This window comes from Mirounga angustirostris, unplaced genomic scaffold, assembly GCF_029215605.1.
Source record: "Mirounga angustirostris isolate CCGP_5_RB_7025 unplaced genomic scaffold, mMirAng1.0.hap1 SCAF_8, whole genome shotgun sequence".
NCBI lineage: Eukaryota > Metazoa > Chordata > Mammalia > Carnivora > Phocidae > Mirounga > Mirounga angustirostris.
In genome coordinates, this window is record NW_026991716.1 from 34494066 (window position 1) to 34515395 (window position 21330).

General features: G+C 55.2%; 1 protein-coding gene across 3 annotated transcripts in view; it reads left to right on the forward strand.

Moving 5' to 3' along the window:
• Positions 1-11173, forward strand: part of ZFAND3 (zinc finger AN1-type containing 3) — a 338087-nt gene extending 326914 nt beyond the window's left edge. For all 3 annotated transcript variants that reach the window (XM_064597566.1, XM_064597564.1, XM_064597565.1), the window contains one exon: positions 8801-11173. In XM_064597566.1, coding sequence (XP_064453636.1) covers positions 8801-8955 — 155 coding nt within the window. In that variant the 3' untranslated portion in view covers positions 8956-11173. The remainder of the gene's footprint in view (positions 1-8800) is intronic.
• Positions 11174-21330: the final 10157 nt, after the last annotated feature.

Here is a 21330-nt window from a genome sequence, read left to right on the forward strand (position 1 = left end):
GTTCCCAGCCCCACAGTATCAGGGAGATGGGCACGGGCTCTTCAGCGCGCGGCCCGCACGGGACCAAACTGGGACACACACGCTCTGCCTCTGCTTGTGAGAGAGGCTTGCCGGACTTGCAGCCAACCTGTGGAGAAGCCCCCACAGGAGCAGAGGAGCTACTCTCCCCTGTCCTTGGAAAGTTTCCAAGTCCCTTTCATGGTGTCCCTGACCAGTGAGTGCTTTCTAGGCTGCCCTGTGTAGTCTTGATTTAAATCAAGTTTCCCTAAAATTTGCATATCTTCAACAGAAGTCTTTACTGAGCTTGTCACTTACTGTGCATTTATTTATAGTTTGTACAAAGAGGTTTGTGGAGAGGGGCAGACGACACTGTGCATCACATGTTCAGAGGAAGATTCCACATTCATTCTCCTTTGTCAGTAGCAGTTCACTTAGGAGAAGGAAAGCAGGGAGTGAGTAGATGGAGAGAGGTGAAAGGGAGGCGAGGAGGAAGGAGCAGGGCAGGGGGGCCCCCATTGTGTTAGCTGTACCGTGTAAGGTGAGGGGGTGACAAAAGCCGGAAGAGCCATCCCAGCAGCAGCCAACTGCCTTGCGCTGGGGGCTTTCCGTGCACTGGCTGCTTTCGTGTCCATAAGCCCATTTTATGAGAGGCACAGCTGAGGCTCTAAAAGGTTAAATGACTTAGTAGCATCACACAACTGTCAGAGCAGTGTAGCTGGAACTTGAGTCCAGTACTTTGGCTCCAAAGCACAAGCTTCTCGCTGGGTTATCCAGAAAGAGACCTCGAGGTTACCCTTGTTTATGGGACTTGCCATAGCAGCAAGGGTGGGACTAAGCCATAGATCTCTCCCAATTCCAGTCTGTCATCTTTGTACTCTCCCATGACCTCGCCATATGAATTGGAAGGCCAACAGAGAAAAATGGGGGAAGTAATCCTTTCTTTTCCAAGTGTTATTCTGGACACACATGGCATTTACAGTCCAAGGCCCCCTGAGACTCTGTGACTTGCCAGTGTCATCTTCAGGGATGGCTAAACAGGCCACAGTTCTCTGGCAGGCCTGGTAGCTGAGTTGCTCCTGTACGCCCAAACGGTGCCCTTGGTGGCTCTTGGGTAGGATGGGTGGGGCCCTTTTTCTTTCCTCCATTGCAGCTTTGGAGCTGGTTTTCTAGGAGAGCACTCCATTTGCGAAAGTAATCTTTCAAAGGACAAGGTAATGTTGAAAGAGAAAGGCAAACAAATCTCGAGTCTGCTGAGAGGATAAGGTCACCCAAGAAATAGAAGTTTCCTGCCAGTACCTTACTATTCTCCTGAGACCCTGAGAGGCTGGAGCTGTGGGTGGGGAGGGGATGGAGAGGAGGCCCGGAGTACCAGTACCTCCTAGGGTTTTCCCGATCCTTAAAACTGCCCGAGGTACCAAGAGGCTAATACTCCCTGCTCTCAGCCACTGACATGAAATGATGTTTGAAGGACCAAGTCATTATTCCTGTGGCAAAAACCGCCTAGAGCCATTTTCTCTTAGTTTTTAAATATATGTTCATCTGTAGGTAAAACAGCCTAGCAGAATGTGAGCCTGCAGCCAGCCCCTTCTCTTTTGCGCTGAGGTGTTTCAGGGCTTGCTTGGAGGGGGATTCTCACAAGTCATAGTTGATGACAAAGTAGCCTTCATGATGCAGGTGCCCTGCCCCACCTCCCACCCCTGGTGCCAAAAATAGGACTAGGTTTTTCCTGGGGGGAGGCAAGAACCAAGGGCGGTAGGACTTGTTCTCTGAAGGACAGGCAAAGGGAGGCTGCCGGAGTTGGGTGACAGGAGACATTACTGGAACAGGGCACATGTTCCCCCCAGAGCAGAGAAAGAGGTCATTTGAGTTTTTGCAAGAAGGGAGCATCTAGAGAGCAGTAAAAGATACCAAGAGGGGTGAATTTTTTATTCTTTTAAAATGACATGTGTGCAGACTGCGTCGGGAGCTTCGTCACGCTGGACCGTTTTCTCTCTGCTCCTGCTGACTGTTCTCTCTGAGCCGTTTGCTGAATGTGCACAGCTGCCCAAGGAGCTCCTCACACAGGGGCCCCCAGATCTTTGCCTTCTGTCACACTGCCTCTTGTTCTAGCATTTAGCTTGTGTCTGAATGGTATCATAATTGATTTGGGGGAAAACAGACGATTGCTTCTGTTTTAGCATTGTCTTGGTATGTTTTACTGGTTTTTATTAAATTGTTGAATAGAATGGGCTCTTCCAAATTGTAAGTTCTCCTTCCCTCTGAAGAACAGACAGACTGACGCCCATCCACCCATTCTCTCCCCCAGCCCAGCTAAGCACTGTATCTGCCAACTCTGTGAGCCAGGATATCCAGTTCTGTTTCTTGGAGTGTGATGCTTTTCCCTCCACCATGCAAAGCCAGACGTGGAGGAGAATGTAAAGCAGACACATTCCATTCCCGAAACACCTGCAGCTGCTTTGCCCGCACCGTGGGTCTGATGAAATAAAATGCATTAAGATCCTGTAATACATTTCTGTGCTACAAATTCTGCCTTGGGCATTGGGTCAGTGGATGTGGTGTAATCCAGGATTGCTGCTGGTGGGAGTATAAATGGCCAATGCTTCCCAACAAGCTTTCCTGTAGCCACCTGCTGTTCCCAGCATGTACTTACAAATGAGCTATGAGGTCAGTGTGCTGTCCTGAGCTTTAAGAAACTTTTACCTCGCTGGAAAAAATGTGATTCTTTTTTCTAACGAGCTTGCCTGGTCATTTCAGACACATGGGTCAGGCATATTTGTCATTTGTTCTTCAGATAGGCACGTAGATCGCAAGTGGTGCCTATTGATGAAGTGGGATTTGGAGTGTCCGTTACCTGGGTTTCTCAGGAAGCTTTGGGAGGTCTCAGGTAGGTTCTGTTTGCTGGAGCCCGTCCTCATGTGTAGGAGCAGTCTCTGATTTCCCTCCTCACTGGACACACCTGCCTAGGCCCCAGCACCGCGCCACAGCCAGCAGAGGCTTGGGGGCTGGCCGGCAGGCACACCGGGCAGATGCGTGTGCACAGACAGCACACGGGGGTCACGCTGCCATGTCCGGCTGCACACCCGTGGATCGCGTTCCAGAGTCAGGATTTTTAGTTTCTCCTTGAACCTTTGGCAGTTTGAAATTCAAATGAGCAAGACAAGTGTAAGATATTTCTTATAAGTGAGGGTAAAAAACACCCAAACACCTGGAGCTGAGGCCTGCCCTGGTCTGTGACTTTACTAAAACTGCCGCTGTGGGTGAGCCTTCAAGGGAGGGGGGGTGTGTATGGAGTCTGCAAGAAGACAAATGTTTAATTAACTAAAGTCCAAAAGTATTCGGGGCTGCCCAGCTTTGCCAGCTTTAAAGAGTGCTTTTTAGGGGCGCCTGGGGTCGGTCAGTCGTTAAGCGTCTGCCTTCGGCTCAGGTCATGATCTCAGGGTCCTGGGATCGAGCCCCGCATCGGGCTCCCTGCTCAGCGGGAAGCCTGCTTCTCCCTCTGCCTCTCCCCCTGCTTGTGTTCCCGCTCTCGCTGTGTCTCTCTGTCAAATAAATAAGTAAAATCTTAAAAAAAAATCGTGCTTTTTACTCCAAGATGAAGCCGATAAGCAGCATTTCTGCCTGACAGGGATTGAATAAAACTGTCAAGGACTCAGACTTTGAATGTGGATTTTGGCATTGCTTTCTTCATCTCCCTTAGGAAATTCCATGAAGGAAGTTCCAGCCCCTCCCTGCTTAATTCTTGGAGTTTGGGGGGCGGTGCTGGGGCGGGGGTGTTGGCGATAACAGGGCCTCAGCCAAGGGTGGGCCCTGCTTGCAGGATGTCAGTTGCCTGCCTCTGCCCCCAGCTTCTCCCCCCGCCTGCCCTGCCCCCCAGTCCATGAGGCACGCCCCCTGGCTTGTGGGTGGGGAGTAGCAGCAGGACTGAGCTGGCAGGTAAGGCGGTTTTCCGGTTCAGCTGCCCTCAGGGCCCTGCCTGCGAGCACTGCCGGGAGGTCCGGGTCGCGCGGCCTTGGGGGAGCCTTCTTCCCAGTGTTCCTCTCGGGCAGTGACTGTTGTGGATTTTTGTAAATGAGTGAGTGAAACAGGAAACTGTTACAGCTTTCATAGCACTTTGAGCAAAGTGCTGGGTGTCATCTTTGATAATGGCATCTGTGCAGACTCTTCTTGGTCCTGTGTGTTTAGTCTGAAAATACCCAAACCCCTCCCTGTGTAAGCACATGTGAGGTTTTAACTGGGGATGAGGGCACCAGGACGAACAGTATGACTTCCAGATGTTAGCTTCAAAGGCTGAAGGGTCAGGTCGGAAGTTTGGTTCCCACAAAAGGAGCATCTTTAGAAACCTGTACTTCAGGTCTTTGTGAATCTTAGAGAAACGAGCCTCAGTTCTGTTTTGTGCTGAGAATGTGTTTTCAGGGCCGTTGGGTGTTGGGCGTCTTCAGGTTGATGTGGCTGTGGCTCGTGGCTGCCGCAGGCCCCAGGTCCACATCCGGAGGGCTGAGTCCAGAGGTGTGGTTTCCGTTAAGATGCCTGTCCTCCCACAAAATGCTCCCAGGCTTCTCTGTTTAGGGCAAGTGACCTGAATGCTGACTTCTGTATTTCTCATGCCATGTGAGGGAGAAACCCTTTCTGGACAGAGGGGGTTAGATAGTCCCTAAATTATGTTTTCTTGCCTTATGCCATAATCCTGTGTCTGGGATAGTGACAGACTTAGGGAAGCTTCTGGTATCCCCCATCTCTCACTGTCCACAGCCCCAGGCTTCGACAGCCTGGGTGAGCCCAGGGTAGGTCAGCCACTGTGGCCATCTAGGCAGGCAGCCTCTTCTCTCCTGATGCTGCCTGCTTAGTTGAAGAAGGCTTTTGCAGACTGAGGGCGTAGCTGCTAGAGACTTTCCAGCTCAGCTCGCAGGGAGGAGCTGACGGAGATCACCTGCTGTGGTCGGCCTCCTGTCCCTCTTCCTACATGCAGGAGGGCCTGTCAGAAGCCAGGGAGTGGCCGGCGGAGAGGGGCGTGCATGGGAAGAGGGTAGGCCATGGGACAAAGTGCTCATAGAGCCTTCTTCAGCCTCCCTTTTTAATCAAGGGCTCATCCCAAATTGCTCCTCAGTGCCAGCAAACAAATGCCCACACAAGTTCTTGAGTGTTTTGTGCCGATTTATTGAAGACAACTCTGGCTGCCTTATAGGAGCTCTGCAGCTGCCTCCCAGGCCAGAATGTCATGGAAAACCAGTAATCCGGGGCTCTATGGAGTAGGGCAGCCAGTCATTTGATGTGGCAAAAGGGCTGAGGTTAAACCACATTTAGCAGGCAGATCATATTTTCAAAAACTTTTGCTTTGGGTGTTTTCCTTCTCTGTTGGGGATCAGCATCCTTTTAATCATACTCTCCACCCCCTCCTCATCCCTCTGAAGTACTGTTATGTGGTATGTAGCTATTGTACGCAAAAGTATATTGAAATTATTTTTCAAACTACATGATGCTGAACTGTGGGTCCATACGGAGAGTGTGGCTATGGATTGTATGCAAATGAGCGAGTGAATTCAATTTTGATCTATAACTTCTTTAAATCAGGGAAAAAAGAATTGCATGGTACCCCGGGTAATGATACCAAACCCATATTGCAGCTCAGCTGATCAATTCATTGTTCTCTGTGCTTTCATCCCTTCGGACACTGCCTTGGTTGACCCTCTCTGGAAAGGCCCCAATTGGTTGCTAATGAACGGTGTGGAGGATCGCCTGGTCCAGACAGGGGCTGTAAATCCCAGACAGGCGCTTTAAAATGGTGTTCATCACTGAAATTAAGAACAATCATCTTCCCCAGCAGCCTGAACTCATTTCTCTATATGCGGCTTGGTCTAAAGAATCCAATCAGGGAGTAATTGAAAGTTCATGACACTTGCAGAGGTTTCTGGAAACAGATCTGTGGGTACCAAGAAAAAAGGACATAGATTCATCCCACCCACCGGTCATTCCCGCCCTCCCCTGTATCCAGAGCAGCCCACTCCCCACCACTGACACCAAAATGCATTTAGCTGATTGGCTGCCCTCCGTGGATAATGCCTACTCAGCATTTGGGACAAGTTCCAGCATGTAACTTCCTTTTGGTGAGTGACCCTGACAGGAGAGGGGATTGAGCTTAATTTATGCCGGCCAGTGCAGCAACTTGGGCAGCCAGCTTTCCAGAATTTGCCCAGAGTTTTCCCTAGGGAATGACAATGCCGTATATTCTAATTGGTACCCGTGCCGCTCCCAAGTACGGCTGCCGTGTACTCGTTCTCACCTTTCAGAGATCAAAGCCAAGTGTCAAGTTGTGTCTAACAGAGGTGTGCAGAACTCGGATGGAGAAACGATGTGTTTCTGGCTGGCTGGAGAACCCTCGGGCGGGGAGAGAGAGAGAATCAGGCAGCTGCTGTGGTTGTCACGGCCTGTTTCCTTTTCCAAACGGAACCTGGGGTTCTCAGATCCCCCGAGGTGGCAGCTCTCTAACCAGCAGAAGGCAGGCTAAGCAAAATTGTGGGGGGGTGTAGTGTAGAGCCTCTCCCCTCCTCCCCAGTCTGCCTTTGACTAAGGAGGTGTTAGGCTGAGCCAGGGCCGAGTTAATTTCAGAGATAATCCATTTCCTGCTACTTTAATTCAGCCAGCACCATTCATCAGCAGCGGAGAAGAGCGCCTGGGACCCTCTCCTACATCATCCCAGTATCTTGAAAATAGGAAGGGGCAGCAGGGGTTCTCCCACCCCTTATTGTAGATGCTGAGGTTATAGAAATATGTCAGGACTTGGTGACAGAAATGTCTACACATACATCATGCCACCAGATTGTGGTGCCCCCCGCCAGGCCCTGACTTAGCGGCAGGTTCTTCCTCTCCCCGCACCGCCTCCCCGCCCCCGTTTTGCTCCCAAAAGACAATTGTGCTTGTTGTTAGATGGAGGATGCATATTGAGGCCATCCACACTTAGGCTGGGAAGTCCTTTAGGACAGAGACAACTGCTATCCAATATCTTCGAGTAATGAACTTATTAGTAAATATAACACATGAGCTCATTAATCTTAACTTTGTTTTTGGACCAAGTGGGAGCTTGGCTTCTCAGGAGACAAAAAAATTCATCTCTGTTCTTTTTCTTAAACCCAGTCCCAATTTAGAGTCAAACATATTGCCCTGCTCTCCCTGGGAAGCAGTTAATAATGTGTTTTTTCTCACAGCGGATGGTCCAGGCTCAGCCTGGTCACTCAGGCCCCCAGGCCATGTGCACGTGCTCTGTACACAGTAGGAGCTCAAGGCATCTGAGCAGGGCTGTATCAGCTGAGGAATGTTCTCTAGATGAAGTGAATCTTACAACTGTTGCCTGTCCTGGCCACTCTGTCTTTGCTTCAGCTAATGCTGTTCTTCTAAAATCAACTGCCTCCACCCTTCAGCTCTGATAAGAAAAGAAATTGAGGATGTAGAGATGGATGCATCACACCTTTAACAAGGGGTGGCTACCCATTTACTCTGGACAGTGAGATCTAGGTGTAAAAGAAGTCTCGAAAAGAAAGAAAGAAGTCTCTGGGAAGACATGTCGTTTGTGAGGAGAGCAATGGCCTGGAAGGGCTGCTGTGGGATGGGATGCCTGCCCACGCGCACGGCGAGAGGAGGTTTAGGAAAGGTTCGCCTACAGGTGGGTCCTGTGGACCTGGTGTAGGCCTGTGGGGCCTGTAAGTGTGGCCACATAGGACTGATGGGGTGAGCGGGGGCAAGGAGCCAGCCAGCACTGGCCGGTGTCTTCCCAGCCTGGATCTCCCCTCCCCCTCCCTGAGAGAGAGGGACAGACCTAGGGGACATCAGCTGTCTGTCCCCTGCACACACATCCACATACCCATCAGCAGTTCTAGAGATTGAGCAGAATGGGAAGGGAAAGCGCCACGTCCTTGGCAGCTCTGTTGCCTTTGTCCTCTGAGCCTCCCGCTGATGGCCTGAGGGCCTCCTCCTCCTGTTTCTTCCCCGAGAGACTTTACCTGCACCATTTCCTTGCTCTGTGGGCCTCTCCTGGGTCCTTTGTTCTGCCAGCCCCAGCAGTGTCTCCCTTGACGTCTCTGCTCCAGAAAGAGAGCAGCAGCCCTGCAGCCTCCTAACCTACCAGGTGGAGTTAGAAGCATCTAACTTAGAAGGCTCCTTTGAGATGGCTGGCGATTAGAGCACATTTCTGTTCTTTCCCCGGTTTATATGTAATACCTTTTCCGGCACTTGAAATAATCCATTTTCCTTTGAGAGCCTCCACTCACTTGTGGGCTGTGGTTTGATCACACCCACCATGCCCCTAAGCCCTCACTGTACAGGAGGTAGAATGTAATTTAAGCCACAATCATTTCTGCCCCCTCCTGCCCTGCCTCCTAGAAGTGGTGGGTGTCCTGTGGTAGGTACTCGTTTGCCCAAGCTGGGAAAGTGCTGAGCTGGCAGCTCTCTGCCCTCCCGCCTGTCTGGTGGAGAAGGAGGGGGCTCAGAACCCACTCATCTCGTAGGGAAGGGGGTGTCTTCACTGCAGCAGTCATCCTTGGGGTTCCACTTCAGGGTTCAGGCAGGAGCAGTGTTGAATGCAGAGTCAGCCTCTGCGCAGCCACCCTGGGACATTCTGAGGCCCCTGGGCTGCCTTGAGGAGCTGGGAGGTGGGAAGGTGCGGGCCCCTTCGTGGGGGGCGCTCTGATAAACTCTCTGCAGCAGCAGGCGCGCCTGCCCTCCTGTCCTCCAGACCAGAATGAGAGCTGGGCTTTGGGCGTTTGGAGGCCACCCTAACCGTGTGTCCTCTCTGCTTCTCCCACTGTTGCAGGTTATGTGTTCTGTATGTTACATCGCCTCCCCGAGCAGCATGACTGTACGTTTGACCACATGGGCCGCGGCCGAGAGGAAGCCATCATGAAAATGGTGAAACTGGACCGGAAAGTGGGGCGCTCCTGCCAGCGCATCGGGGAGGGGTGCTCCTGAAGGCCAGGCATGGCCGCCACATGACGCTGTTCTTAGTTCACTAATGTTAGCCTTATTTAGGACAAAGTCAGCCAGACACCTTGTACTGGGCACGCGTCAGACTACAGCCAGTCCGTTTCCTTTCTTTAGCCAGCCATCCTGGTACTGTAGTTTAGGGGTTGATGGTGGTTGAAATTGATTTCTGGCTGGTTACTAAGGTGCCTGCTAGCCATTGTATAAAATTAAAACATGAAGAATATTTTTTTTTGAGCATGGCTAGTGGATTTCAAACAACACATACCTGTCACTGCTGGAGTCATACTTATAAAAAGCCTTAAGCGGAAAGTGTTCCAGATGGAGACTCTGAGTTAATAGAGGAGTAGAAGCTGGTGTTAAAGTTCCCATGACGCACATGGCTTTGCCAGAAACTCTGGCTAATGTTCGGCCTTTCACCTCTTCACTTATCCTTAGTCCCAGTAGCCAGGATACCTGATGGCCACGCGTGCCTTGGCCACAGGAGGCTGTTGAGATTGGCCATGTGGCTGGGCTGGGTGGTGGCTTCGCTCTCCCACAGCGCTGGAATTGGGGGCGGGGGGGGGGGGGCAGGTTCTTAGGAAAATTTTTTACCTGACTTGCTATGAAAAAACTCTCTCATCACACGAGAAGAGAAACAATAACCTCACTTTGAAAATTAGCTCCACTCAAGACTAGTCCATGTACGAGACCTATCTTTTCTACACAGGACCCACGGTCATGGGAAGCAACCTGACCCCACTGGCTCTGGTTTGCCATTTGCCAAGTGCAGGGATCTGGCAATTGATCAAATAAGGCTAATTACAGCACAGCAGCTGCGGCTAGGATCTACAAACTGGCCTCTGCAGCTAGATTTCTATATTGGGAGTTTTTAAAAAGACATTTCATAGCCGACGGGAATCAGTAGAAGGGCTGGGGAGCAGGTGGGAAGCTGCCGCCTGCAGGCTCTGCCCCCTCCAGCGGCCGCCTGCCCGGCCCTCTCTGGGCCAAGAGGACAGTGCCACGGCCCAGCCCCTTGTGTCTGCGCAGCTCCGTAGTCCAGGGGACCACCTCTACCACATAGCAAGTCTGGGAAGGCGAGGCGGCCTGCGTCCCAGGGGCAGCGGGGGGATCTGTCTAGAACAGTGGTTTGTGGCCGTGGCCCAGCTCCGAGAAGGACCTTCGCTCTGGCAGTGGGGGTGGGAGGGCACATTTCTCAGCCTGTGCCGCTTCCTGCGGGCAGAGAGGAGTCGGTAGCCATGGTAGCTCAGGCCAGGTGGGGAGGGTGGATATGGGCCTGTTGGCCCAAGTTAGGGAATCCTCACCGATCTGGTGGGGGCGGGGAGGGGAGACAGGATTAAGATTCCCTGGAAAGCCTGAACAGGGTTGAGTGGGCCAGAGACCCCGTATGGTCCAGGCTGGTGAGAGTCGGAGGCTCCTGCAGAGGTGGTTTGGATCTGCCCACGCACAGGCTACTGGAACAGTTTAACCCAGCAAACTTTCCCTTTTATACCACGACCAACAGTTCGACTGTCTGCAGTTCACAGCCAAACACCTGCAACTACAAATGTTTTTTGGTCCAGAATGCTGAAATAGGAAATCATGCTCTTCCCAACCTCTTCCTCCCATCCCACCCCCACCAGAGTGGAATCCGCTGCAAAATCTCCAGCCTTATTCTTGCTTCAGGACCCAGACCGGTGTCTCTTGCTCTAGGGCAGCCCAGGGCAGAGGGGCCGGGTCTGCCCGCGTTTACCACTGTTGTCAAGCCACGGCCCTCTGGCCAGTGCATGGCCATCCTCAGTGAGGCGGCCCGCCCAGGCCCCCCGCCAAGCTCTGATCCCGAAGAGCCCCCCCCCACGCCCTCCCGGCCCTCCTCAGGCCCCGCCGCTGCTGCCTCGAGGCAGGGATGGGAAGCAGGCTCTCTGGGGAGCCCAGGGGCACACAGGGCTGCAGCCCATATTCACTTCCTGGTGGTAGAGCTGGGGGTGGGGGGGGGGCTTGTCCCCTGCAGTATCTGTTCTGTGAAGTTTGTTAAATGTAAGGAAAGCTTAAATTCTTGTATCTTTAAAAGAGAAGATCTTATTTAACCCTTTTGTGTTTTAGATTTACTTACACACATAGCCTAGAGCTCAGTTTTAGTTTTAACATTGTGAAAATATTAAAAGAATCTTGTAACTTTATTCTTTTTTCTCCTGCTGAAAAAAAAAATTAAACCAATCGTATGAAAGTTTGGATTTCTCTGTTTTGCCGGTTCTCCTAAGTGCTGCCTGTACAGCCAGAAAAATGGTGGACTGTCTCCCTGGCCAGGGCTTGGACGAGGTCGGGGAGCAGGTGGCTCTTGTGTGCAGAGAGCGCCTGTCCCTGCCCTGGGCTCGCAGCTGCCCCCCTTGTTTCTGTGGGAGGTCGTGCATTGGGAGGCCATGGGGCCTGGCCCTGGTGGAGGTGTGTCTGCTGGGCCAGGCCTTTGCCGGCAGCGAGGAGGTTACGTGGGGGGGGATGGGAAGAAACGGGCACCAGCCCTGAGGGCCCCTCTGTGGTGTGGGTTGGGCGTGCCTAGGTCCTGGGTCCTGGGGTCTGGGAGGGGCCGCATCTGGAGGGAAGAGCAGCATGATGGTGTAGAGGAGGCACTTCGTATGCCTTAAGGTGTTTAAAAACATCTGGGGACTCGTGTCCATCCTCACCACCTTTAAGGCAGAGTGTTGACCACACAGCCGTCACTGAAGGTGATGAAAGATCCTCGAGGAAATCAGAAGTGGGGAGAGAGCACAGGAGTCTGGTGGCCTTGGAACACGCGGTGCCTGGCAGTGCCCCCCTTGTCCCTCCTGCTCATCTGGGAGGCTTTGTTCGCGCCAGCAGGGGCTGACCGCAAGAAGAGAGGGCGGTGGAAAGAAGGCGCAGTGAGGAACAGGAAGCCTGCTGGGCTGAGTGGGGGTGGGAGGCGTACGGAGAGGGGGCACCCCCGCGGGCACCAGGGCAGCAGAGACGCCCAGGGATAGTCTGCAGCGGCCTCGGAAATTACCTCCTTTGCAGCCATTCTCAAAGCTGCCCGGAGGGCTCCAGGGAAAGAGGAGTAAGCAGAGACAAATGCCGAGGCCTGGCATCGGGAGCGTGCCAGGCAGCCGGGGGTGAGGCCTGCCCGCCGTCTGACAGAGCTGAGGGCTCCACCCTTGATCCACGCTTCCGTCCCAGGGATGGGGCAGGAGTCTGACAGAGAAAATGAAGCAAGTAAGAATACACCGTTTATTAATGCCACACAAAAAATATTAAGGAAGAGGAACCATAGACCTTACGGGACTCAGCTGTGATTGCGTACAAATAATAAACATACCAATGATGCATGTTGCTCTGGCAAAAATTGATGACGGAACTCGGGACAGGGAAAGTATGTGCAGCGTCTAATGGGGCTAAGTTCTTACTGTCCAGTCAGCAGATAATGCATAAAACTGAAAATTCAAGAGCGCAATAGAAGCATGTTACCTAGAAATGTGGAGGTGAATGCAGAGAAAAAAGCTGAAAGTTCAGTGGTTTTCTTTGGGGGTGGAGGACGGGAATGCGGTGAGCCTTATTACTACCATGACTACACGCATGCGTAACAATTTTTTTTAAAGTTTAAAAAATGACAGAAGGGACCAACTGTCTCAGGCTGTCAGGACTTCAAGAACTCAGGACCCTGGTGATGCAGAGTGGAATACGGGTTTTCTGGCCAGAGGTGTTTTGGAAGATGCAGGTGGCTGGTGCATCACAACACGCGATGCAGGACTTCTTTTTACCATAATCACGACACCCTGGGACAAGTTACCCCACTTCATTGAGCACCTCCTGTGTCCCGGGCACTTGAGGAAAACTCTAGGGGTTAATTCTAGCCAGGCCAGCCGGGAGCTTCCAGTGTGGACCTCTCATGTGCTGTCCTAGTGACCCGTAACCCAAAACACCCAGCAGATTGATTTCCCTTGACCTACATCCTGTTCCCCGGGTTTACATATAAAGGTGTTTCTGATCAATGACTGGATAGCAAGCCAGGAGCAAGGGGGTCGGGACGTGGGGGGGCTTCAGCAAACAGCTGACAAAACTGATAGCTCGCTCTCAGGACGTGCGGGAGAGGGCCAGGCTGGGAAGGGGCACTGAGCCCCTGGGCTCACATGCGGCCACTGGGCCTTGGGGGCTGGTCTCTTGGGTTTGAGCAATGAAGCTGTCGGCAAGTGAGAGGCTCCCCAGAAACCTGGGGACTCCTGTTTCATGCATGTGGGTAATGGGTTCATGCGTGACACCTTGTTGGGTCCACAGACTTGGGAGGCCAGGCTGGGCCACTGGTTCCTAGAGCTCCACTCCCACCCCACCTTCGTCAGGCAGCCCTGTACTCTTCTCCTCTTGGGGCTGAGAAGAGCCTGAGCTCTGGCGGGGAGGAGTGTGGATTTGATGGGGGGCCAGGGCTGTGGAAGGCTTTGGGCAGGGAGGCCACGGGGTCAGCTGTGAGAATCAGCTGACCCCCGGGTTAGGGGGAACTGTGGTCCCAGGCCCACTAGACCGCAGGAGGAGGTCCGGGGCAGGGGGTCCCAGACTAGGAGGGCAGGGATCTACTCTATGTGACACAATGCCCAAAAGGGAAGGGGAAGTCACCGGGACACAGGTCTCAAAGGCAGAAGCTCCTGGTGCACACCTTGTATGTCCGGGGCCCTTCCAGCCCACAGGCCTGGCCGTGGGGGCCCTCATTCAGCACCTGGAACGTGCTTGGCACTGATCCACGCGCTGGGGATAGCGTGGTGACCAAAAATACTGTCTGCCGTGGCGGGGCAGAGGACAAAAGGGAATAAGTATGTGATACAAAATGGGTGGAGGAGGTGGCTTCGAAGGGCAGGGCCTGGGGGCTCTTCTCTGAGATGGGGACCATCCGGGGCTGGAGCCGTGGGTGTTAAAGGACGGCCTGCAAGGGAGGAGGCGGGAGGCCAGGGAGGCCGCTTGATAGAACAGGCGGTAGATGGTGGTGGCGCAGGGCTCAGGGAGCCGGGCTGGGGCCGAGGAGTCAGTCTGGACTCAGGCTGAAGGTAGTGACAGCAGGAGTTGCTGACAGAGGGGCCCGGGGTGAGCAAGAGGAGCTGTAGGTGACCTGCTAGCTTCGTCCTGATGGGAGGATGGAGGTGCCATCCATGCTGGACCCCGGTGGGAACACGTGGGGGCGGGGGGTAGATCACAACAGACTAAGCTGAGGCGTGGGCTACACATCCGGCGGGGAAGGTGGAGGAGACACGCGACCCAGGGCTGGAGATGAGCCTTTTAAGTCGTCAGCACCCAGCCACGCACACAAGCCCCAGCCTGGCCGCGGTCACTGGCCACTGAAGGAGGAGGGGGTCCGGATGGAGGAGGCCGACCGGGCCGTGCCAGCCAGGGGCATCCCGGTGTTACGAGGCCCGGGAGACGAGAAGGAGCTGCCAGCAGGAGGAGGAGACCAAGAGAGCGTGGAGTCCTGACGAGTGTCCAGGAGTCGTCGCTGTTGCCCGCGGAGGGGCTACTCGGGGACCCCGCGGCCAGAGTCTGGCCACGGGCGGGAGGCCGCGGAAAGCCGGGCTCGAGTTTCGCCGCACGAAATGCAGAGAAGGGGGCGCAAGTGGAAGGGCTGCGGGGGCAGGAGAGAAATACTGGTTTTATGCCGACGGAGTGCCCCATCGCAGAGGAGGGCTGCGCGGTGGCGGAGGGAGGGGGCGATTCAGCGCAGCGCCCGGGGAAGACGCGGGTCGCACAGGCAGGCAGCCGGGACTTGGCTCCTCGGGGCGCCGGGAGGTGGGCTGGGGAGTAGGAAAGGTTCGACGGCTACCTGAGGGGGACTTCCAGGGAAAGGCAGTTTTTAGCTTGAGGCCCCTCACTCACCAAGACCCCCTCTGCGCCCCTGCGGTGGGCCTTGGCAGTGGGTTCGCCTCTGCCGCGGTTTTATAAAATTTGCAAGAGTGAGATCCTTGAACGGCAGTGGGTTAGACCTGGTCCCTGTTCCATTCGAACTTCGCCTCCCTCACACTTCCTCTTCTGTTGGGTGGTGCTGAGGTGACATGGGCATTTGGGGGGTTTGGCCAAGATGCAGTCGAGTTGGGGACACAGTTTGGAGGGAATGGGGTATATTTGTGTGGTGCGCGGTCACGTCGGTGTTGAGTGGGTTATTGGTGGTCGTCTCGGTGGTAGGGACGCCTTCCAGGAAGACTCCTTGCTGCCCGCCGCGCTGATCACCCTGTGTTGTGACTTGAATGATGGGAGCCATGGAGGGGAGACAAGACTTGAAATGTGCGGAGCCAGAAGCCAGTCTGCGGAATGTTCTTCCAGTCGTTGGATGTATAAACTTAAAAGAGGAAGACTTGCTTCTCACTCCTGCCTGCTCAAGATGGAAGTTTGCTCCTGTTCGAGGAGTAGGCTGGGCCAGGCAGCCACGTCCAACTGTAAATGCACCATTCCTTGTGCAGGGCAAAGTGGGTTAAAGATTAACCTGGGAATTCTTGACTTGGCCTGGAATCCTACAGCTCACACGGCTGGTCAGGAAACCTGATCATGGTTTCCCCACATTTGACAACAGTTCTCAAAACTTATGTCTGTGCCAGTGTGAGTGGTGAAGATGAAAGAAACTTTTCTAAAGTATCAGTAAGTCAGAGTTCGATCAACCATGCCAGAGGAGAGGTTGAGGAGTCTTTCTGTTCTTACATGGGGTCAGGAAATGGTTTTCCCGCGAAGGGCGATCGGAGTGCACAACCCGACAGCGCAGGGCCAGGCCTCGCAGACGCGTGTCATGGTCACTCGACGGCTGTGGTGGTTTTCTAGACTTTCTGATGTCTGGGTATGTGTCCCACTTTGAGAAATGGGTGATTTGCTGATTTCCAATTCTTCATATTCATCTATGAACCGAGTTTTGTAGTCTTTTTCAAAGGGGGGCCCCTAAAAGGCTGGGCGAGAGTTGAAGCTGGGCATGAAATGGTTAGTCCCCAGCATGACCCGGGGGCCCACGGGCCCTTCCCTGTGTCGCGGGCTGAGATGAGGAGCTTGAGTCTGCACGTGAGTCGGCCACGTAGCTGAGCGCACTTGGGTCAGTGTGTGGAAACCGTGGGGACCTCTGTTCATCGCCGGGGGGAATGTGCAGTGATGTGGCCGGTGTAGAAAGCAGTGTGGTGGCTCCCCAAAAAGTTACTCGGAATCACCATATGGCAGCAGTTCCACTCGTTGGACTCGAGCCCAAAGACTCGAGAGCAGCCACTCAAATGTGTGCGCACGTGTTCCCGGCCGCCCTGTTCACAGCAGCCAAAGGTGGAAACTGCCCAGGCGTCCACCAGGGGATGAATGGATAAACAACATGGGGTGTAGTCCCACAATTCGGCCATGAAAAGAAATCAAATACACTTGCTGCAGTGTGGACAAAGCTCAAAAACACGCGGCTGCGTCCGACAAGCCAGTCACAGATCACACATGATGTGATTCTGTTGAAGGGAGATGTCAGAATGGGCAGATCCATAGAGACTGAAAGCAGATGGGTGGTCCCAAGGGGTCCTGGGGAGAGGAGAATGGGGACTGATTGCTTCATGGGTGTGGGTTTCCTTTTGGGGTGATAAACATGTTCTGGGCCTAGGTAGAGGTGCCGTTTGCACATCGCAAATGTACTAAACGCCACTGAATTGTTCGTTTAAAATGGTGGATTTTATGTTCTGTGAATCTCACTTCAATTAGAAAAAAAATGGCTACCCTGCAGCCTCGCGCTGGCGAGACCATGTGGAGAGCCCAGAATGAGAGAGAGAAGCCCAGGAGCCCAGCTGCACTCGCTAGGTCCGCGGGGAGCCAGCGAGTCTTCGGGTGACCTGGCCTGGCCCTCCGGCTGCCCCAGACGACACCAAGTGGAGCAGAGTGTCTCCACCGAGCCCTGACCAGTCAGTGGATTTGTGAGCAAAATAACTGTTGTTTTAGGCCATTAGGTCCTGGGACGGTGGGTCTGCAGTAACGTGGCGTGAACAGGTGACGTCTGACGGCAGCAGGGAGGGCTCGGTGCCTTGGCCATGGTGACTGTGAGTTTAACCAGCCAGGTTCTGGGAGGGTGGCGCGAGGTCTCAGAGGCGGTGGTACCAGGCAAAGACGGGAGCAGACAGCTGTGGGGGGGTTAGACCGGGGGTGACGGCACCCACTCTGATGGACTCAGCAGGTGCTGGTGAAGCAGTGGATTCTGGTACCTTCGCTGAGATCCTTACCAGTGACCCGCCCCTCCCAGTCCTTGTGGCACCTGGTCAGCCCCGGCCCTGGAGGCAGGACGCCGTTCTTGCCCAGCTGGGCCTCTGCCAAGGGGCCCACTCCCTTTGGCCTGTGCCTTCGCTGGGGAAGGTGGAAAATTTCGCCTTCGCAGACACTCACCCAGTGGTTTGCAGGGCTTCAGGTGCTGGCTAGCAGCCCCTCGCCAGGCTGGGCCCTTTGATGGAAACAGGACACGTCTCAATCAGTAATGCGCCAGACGTCAACCCGCTCCCGAGCCAGCAACCCTGGTCAGGCCCCCCAGCGCCTGCGGCGTGGGGATGACAGAGGCTCGGGAGGCACGGGGCGGCCCGGCCACTCCTGACCGCTGGGCTGACGGGAACGAGGCGACGCAGGCGGTGAGGTGCCGACTTCTTTCTGCCGCTCCTGATGTCCAGACAGTGTCCAGTCACCCAGGCCCCGCTCCCGGGCAGCAGGCCACTGCTGTGGATGGAGATGCAGGACGCAAGATAGGAGCTGCCCCTCCCAGGGGGTCTGACCAGGTGGAAGACCCAAATGTGGAGGAACCAGGGCCTCGGGATGGAGGTACTTGTCGTTTTAGAGCCAGGTCTGGCTGGGCATTCGCCAAGGATTAGAGCCAACCAGCTTTCAAAAAGTGAGAGAAAAGTGACTCCAGGGCCAGAGAGTGTTACTGGGAAAAGAGGTGACCAAGGATGTGACATTAAATTGTGTAGGAACCCTATTATGGAAGAAAAGAGCCAGGGCCTCCGCAGAACTGTGCTGTCTCCAGGTCTGGAGCATTGTTCAACAAGGGTCTCCCGTTGCCACCAAAGGGCCCACCCAGCTAGGGTCTGTTCCCCCCATCCCCCGAGACCCTGCTGTCCCCATCGGGTGCACCTGCTGGGGTTTCCCCACAGCCGTTCAAAGTCAGAGGTTTGCCCCAGGGCCCTGCCCAGCCCCCAGAGCACCACAGCCCTGAGCTGGAGGTGCCCACGGGCAGCGGCTGGAGATGCTCTGAAGAGCTCATGTGTCCAAAGGGCACCGAGGGGCCTCGCCGGAGGGCCAGGGAGGGCAGCAGACAGAGGAGCGGGGCTTGGGCGGAAAGTGCCTGAGGGTGACGTGGGGCTTCGAACTCCCCTGCAGCAAGGACAGTGCAGACAGAAGGGACCCCCGCTTTGGGCCAGTGGAGTCCTGCGGGCACACACCTGCTGCGCGCCCGCCGCCGGCCCAGGAGCGTGGCCCGCGGTCTTGTTGCAGCCCCACCGGCCTCCGGATGGGCCCGTCCGCTGTTCTGGGCACCGGGTGGGCCCTAGGAACGAGGCCCCCACGCAGTGCCCCCCTCACCTCCGCTATGTGCAGGACGCGCCAGCAGAGATGCGACCACTTTACGAATCGGCGGGCGTGTCTGAAGGGAACTGGGCGCTCCGTTTGCCGAGTGTCGTGTTTGTGTGTACACATCGAAGCAAGCTCACCGTGGCTGGAGGCAACCCCTCGGTGGCTTATCTTGCACCGTTTCTTGAGCTTCTGGCATCACCTCCTTCTTTTCCACTCCGGTTATTTTTATTTGCCAACTCTCTCTCTTCTTGGTCATTGCTCGTGATTTAGGGAGAGGGAGGGGAAGGCAGTGTTTGCTCTTTTTATCGTACTGCACATGTTGCATTTCAGTCCAGACGGCGACTGGCCCTCCAAACTAGCCGTCTGCCATCTTGAATTCAGAGTCCAAGAGCTTCAAAATTTAAATAGATGAAACAAGTAGAATATACTGGAAATGTTGCAGTCCCAGACAGGTGAAGGACTGAAAATGTGTAGCCACTTCGGAAGGGTTGGTCCTTCCAAGTCCTGGGCAAGTGCGTCCCGGGTCCAGGTACCGTAAGATGACTGTTGGTCGCTGGTGGACAAATCTTGTCAATGGAAGAAAGCTAAGACCCTCAGAGGCAGGCAAAGGCTGTCCTTGAAGTCTCATGCCCTGCCTCGGTAAAATGAAAGAAGAGTGTGCTGGGAGGATTGGACACATTGAGAAAGGAAAGTGGGGATCCCAGGTGCCCACACGAGAGCTCACAGCCAGCCTCAGGGACTATCTCAGCCGTGGTCAATTCCAGAAAGCCGGATTCCACCTGAATTAGGCACCCCCTAAATCCCATCCGTCCTCAGCCCTCTTCTCTTCTCGAAGCCTCGGGGCATTTGCTCCACTGATCTGCCCTCCCTGCTGGCTGTCCCCCCGAGCTGTTCAGGCACAGGGTCCCTGGTCCCTCAGCCGCCTTTGCTCTCACCTCCCCAGGCTCTACCCACTGGGGCTCCTGGGCTCAGCCCAGGACCGTCTCTTCCCTGCTGGTGATCTCGTCCCAGTTACATAAACACTGGTGACACCGGACTCTCCGCGCTGCCCTCGGCTCCGGGCTGGGGTCCCAGCTGCTCGCACCTCCAGTTCAGTGTTCCTCTAAGCCGGGTGGGTTATCGGGGCCGAAGCTGGGGGGCGGCGCTTGAGAATGCGGATCCCTGGGCCCCGCCGGCCCCTGAGTCGGGACCTGTAGGCACAGGTGGGGGCCGGGCATTCGATCACATTCCAGGGGATTGGTCCGCCCTGCAGTGGGCCGACTGCTTCCAGGACTCCTCTCAAACTCGAAGGAAAACCTGGTACAACCATGACAGTCTTTCCACACGATGCTCGGGAAAAAACAGAAACCCAAGCAGTTTATCCCCTGAGCTAAGCTGAAATGAACAGGGCCATCCTCACGAATTCTGGTGCCCGTGATAATACAATCCTGAATATTTCCTGCAAACCGGTACTCCCTGCGTGAAAGCAGTTCTACCCCTAACTTTTGCTGAGCTGATGTACCGAGATAAGTCGTCACCTTTAGGCCTAGGGTAAGTGAGAAGCAGCTCCTTCTCCGTCACAGACCGTTTGTGTTTGTTGAGCTTCCTTGCATTCTACAAACCCAGCATGTCCCCAGCCGGCTGCCCCATCCCTGGTTCTGTGAAGGCGACCCCACTTGGAGTCGACCTTGACCTTGCTGCTTCTCTCTCGGCACCGACCCTCACACCCTCTCAGCCCCTGGAGCTCGCCTCGTCCACGCAGCACCACCTCTCCCCGGATTTCTGCAACAGCCCTCCCCTCTCCTGCTCCCGCCTCTCTGCTCTACGAGAATTCTCCATCGGGGCAGCCGGGGAGCCTGTGACAGTGTGAGTCAGACCAGGGCCCTCCTCGGCTCAGAACCTTCCACTGGCTCCCACATCACTTGGACAAGAGCCCAATGTTCTCTAAGGATCCTGGGGCCCTTCCCTGGCCCCCACCCCGCCCCCTTGCTCCCTGGGCCCGTCACCCTGGGCCTCACCCCTGCCCCTCACCACGCCAGCCCCGCAGCAAGGCAGGGCCCTGCCTTCCGCTCGCCCTCCTCCTGGGAAGGTCTGCCCAGAGGGCCTCAGTCTCTCCCTTACCCCCGGGGCTTAGCCCAGCTGTCCCCTTCCTGGTTTCCACCGGAGCGTCCGCTTCTAGTCCTGTCCTTGCCACGGGCACATGGGCGTGAGGTGCACTTACACTCGTGGATGTTGTCTGTCGTCTGTCTGCCTCCTCAGCAATGTAAGTGCCACGAAGGCAGGACACGGGCCTGCTCTGTGCTCCTTGGTCACCGCTACGTCCCAGCACGAAGAAAAGGGCCCGGGCTGCGTGGTGGTCACAGCCCGAGGGGACCCGGGGAGCAGCTGCGTGGTGAACCCCAGTCTCTCTGGATTCGGTTTTTGTCTTCTTCAGCACATCGACGAATTGTCGGGAACTGCAGTCCGTTCCAGGCGAACGAAACTAGGAGGTTCGCTCACACGACGGTGCCTAAATCCAGGTTCAAAACAGCCTTGACGGGAGGTTCCAGGGCTCAGCTACCACCGCCGGAGGGGCGTTAGCAAAGGGAAATGTCAAGCCCTGCGTGCAGGTTCAGAAAATAAACACGCCTACCCGCTCCAAGCTGTTCTCGGTGACAAGAGCTCAGGGCGAGGCCACGGTCCGAGGCGGCCCAGTGCGGTCGCGTGGGGTGGCGGCCCCGGCCCGGCGGCAGCAGCGGACTCGCCGGGGTGCACGCATGCTGGTGGGCGTCGTGCCCCGCGGGGCCCCGGCAGAGACAGGGCGCTGAGTGAGCGCAAGAGCGCAGCAAGGCCCAGAAACCCCAAAGGCGGGGGAGCTTGGTGCTCTCT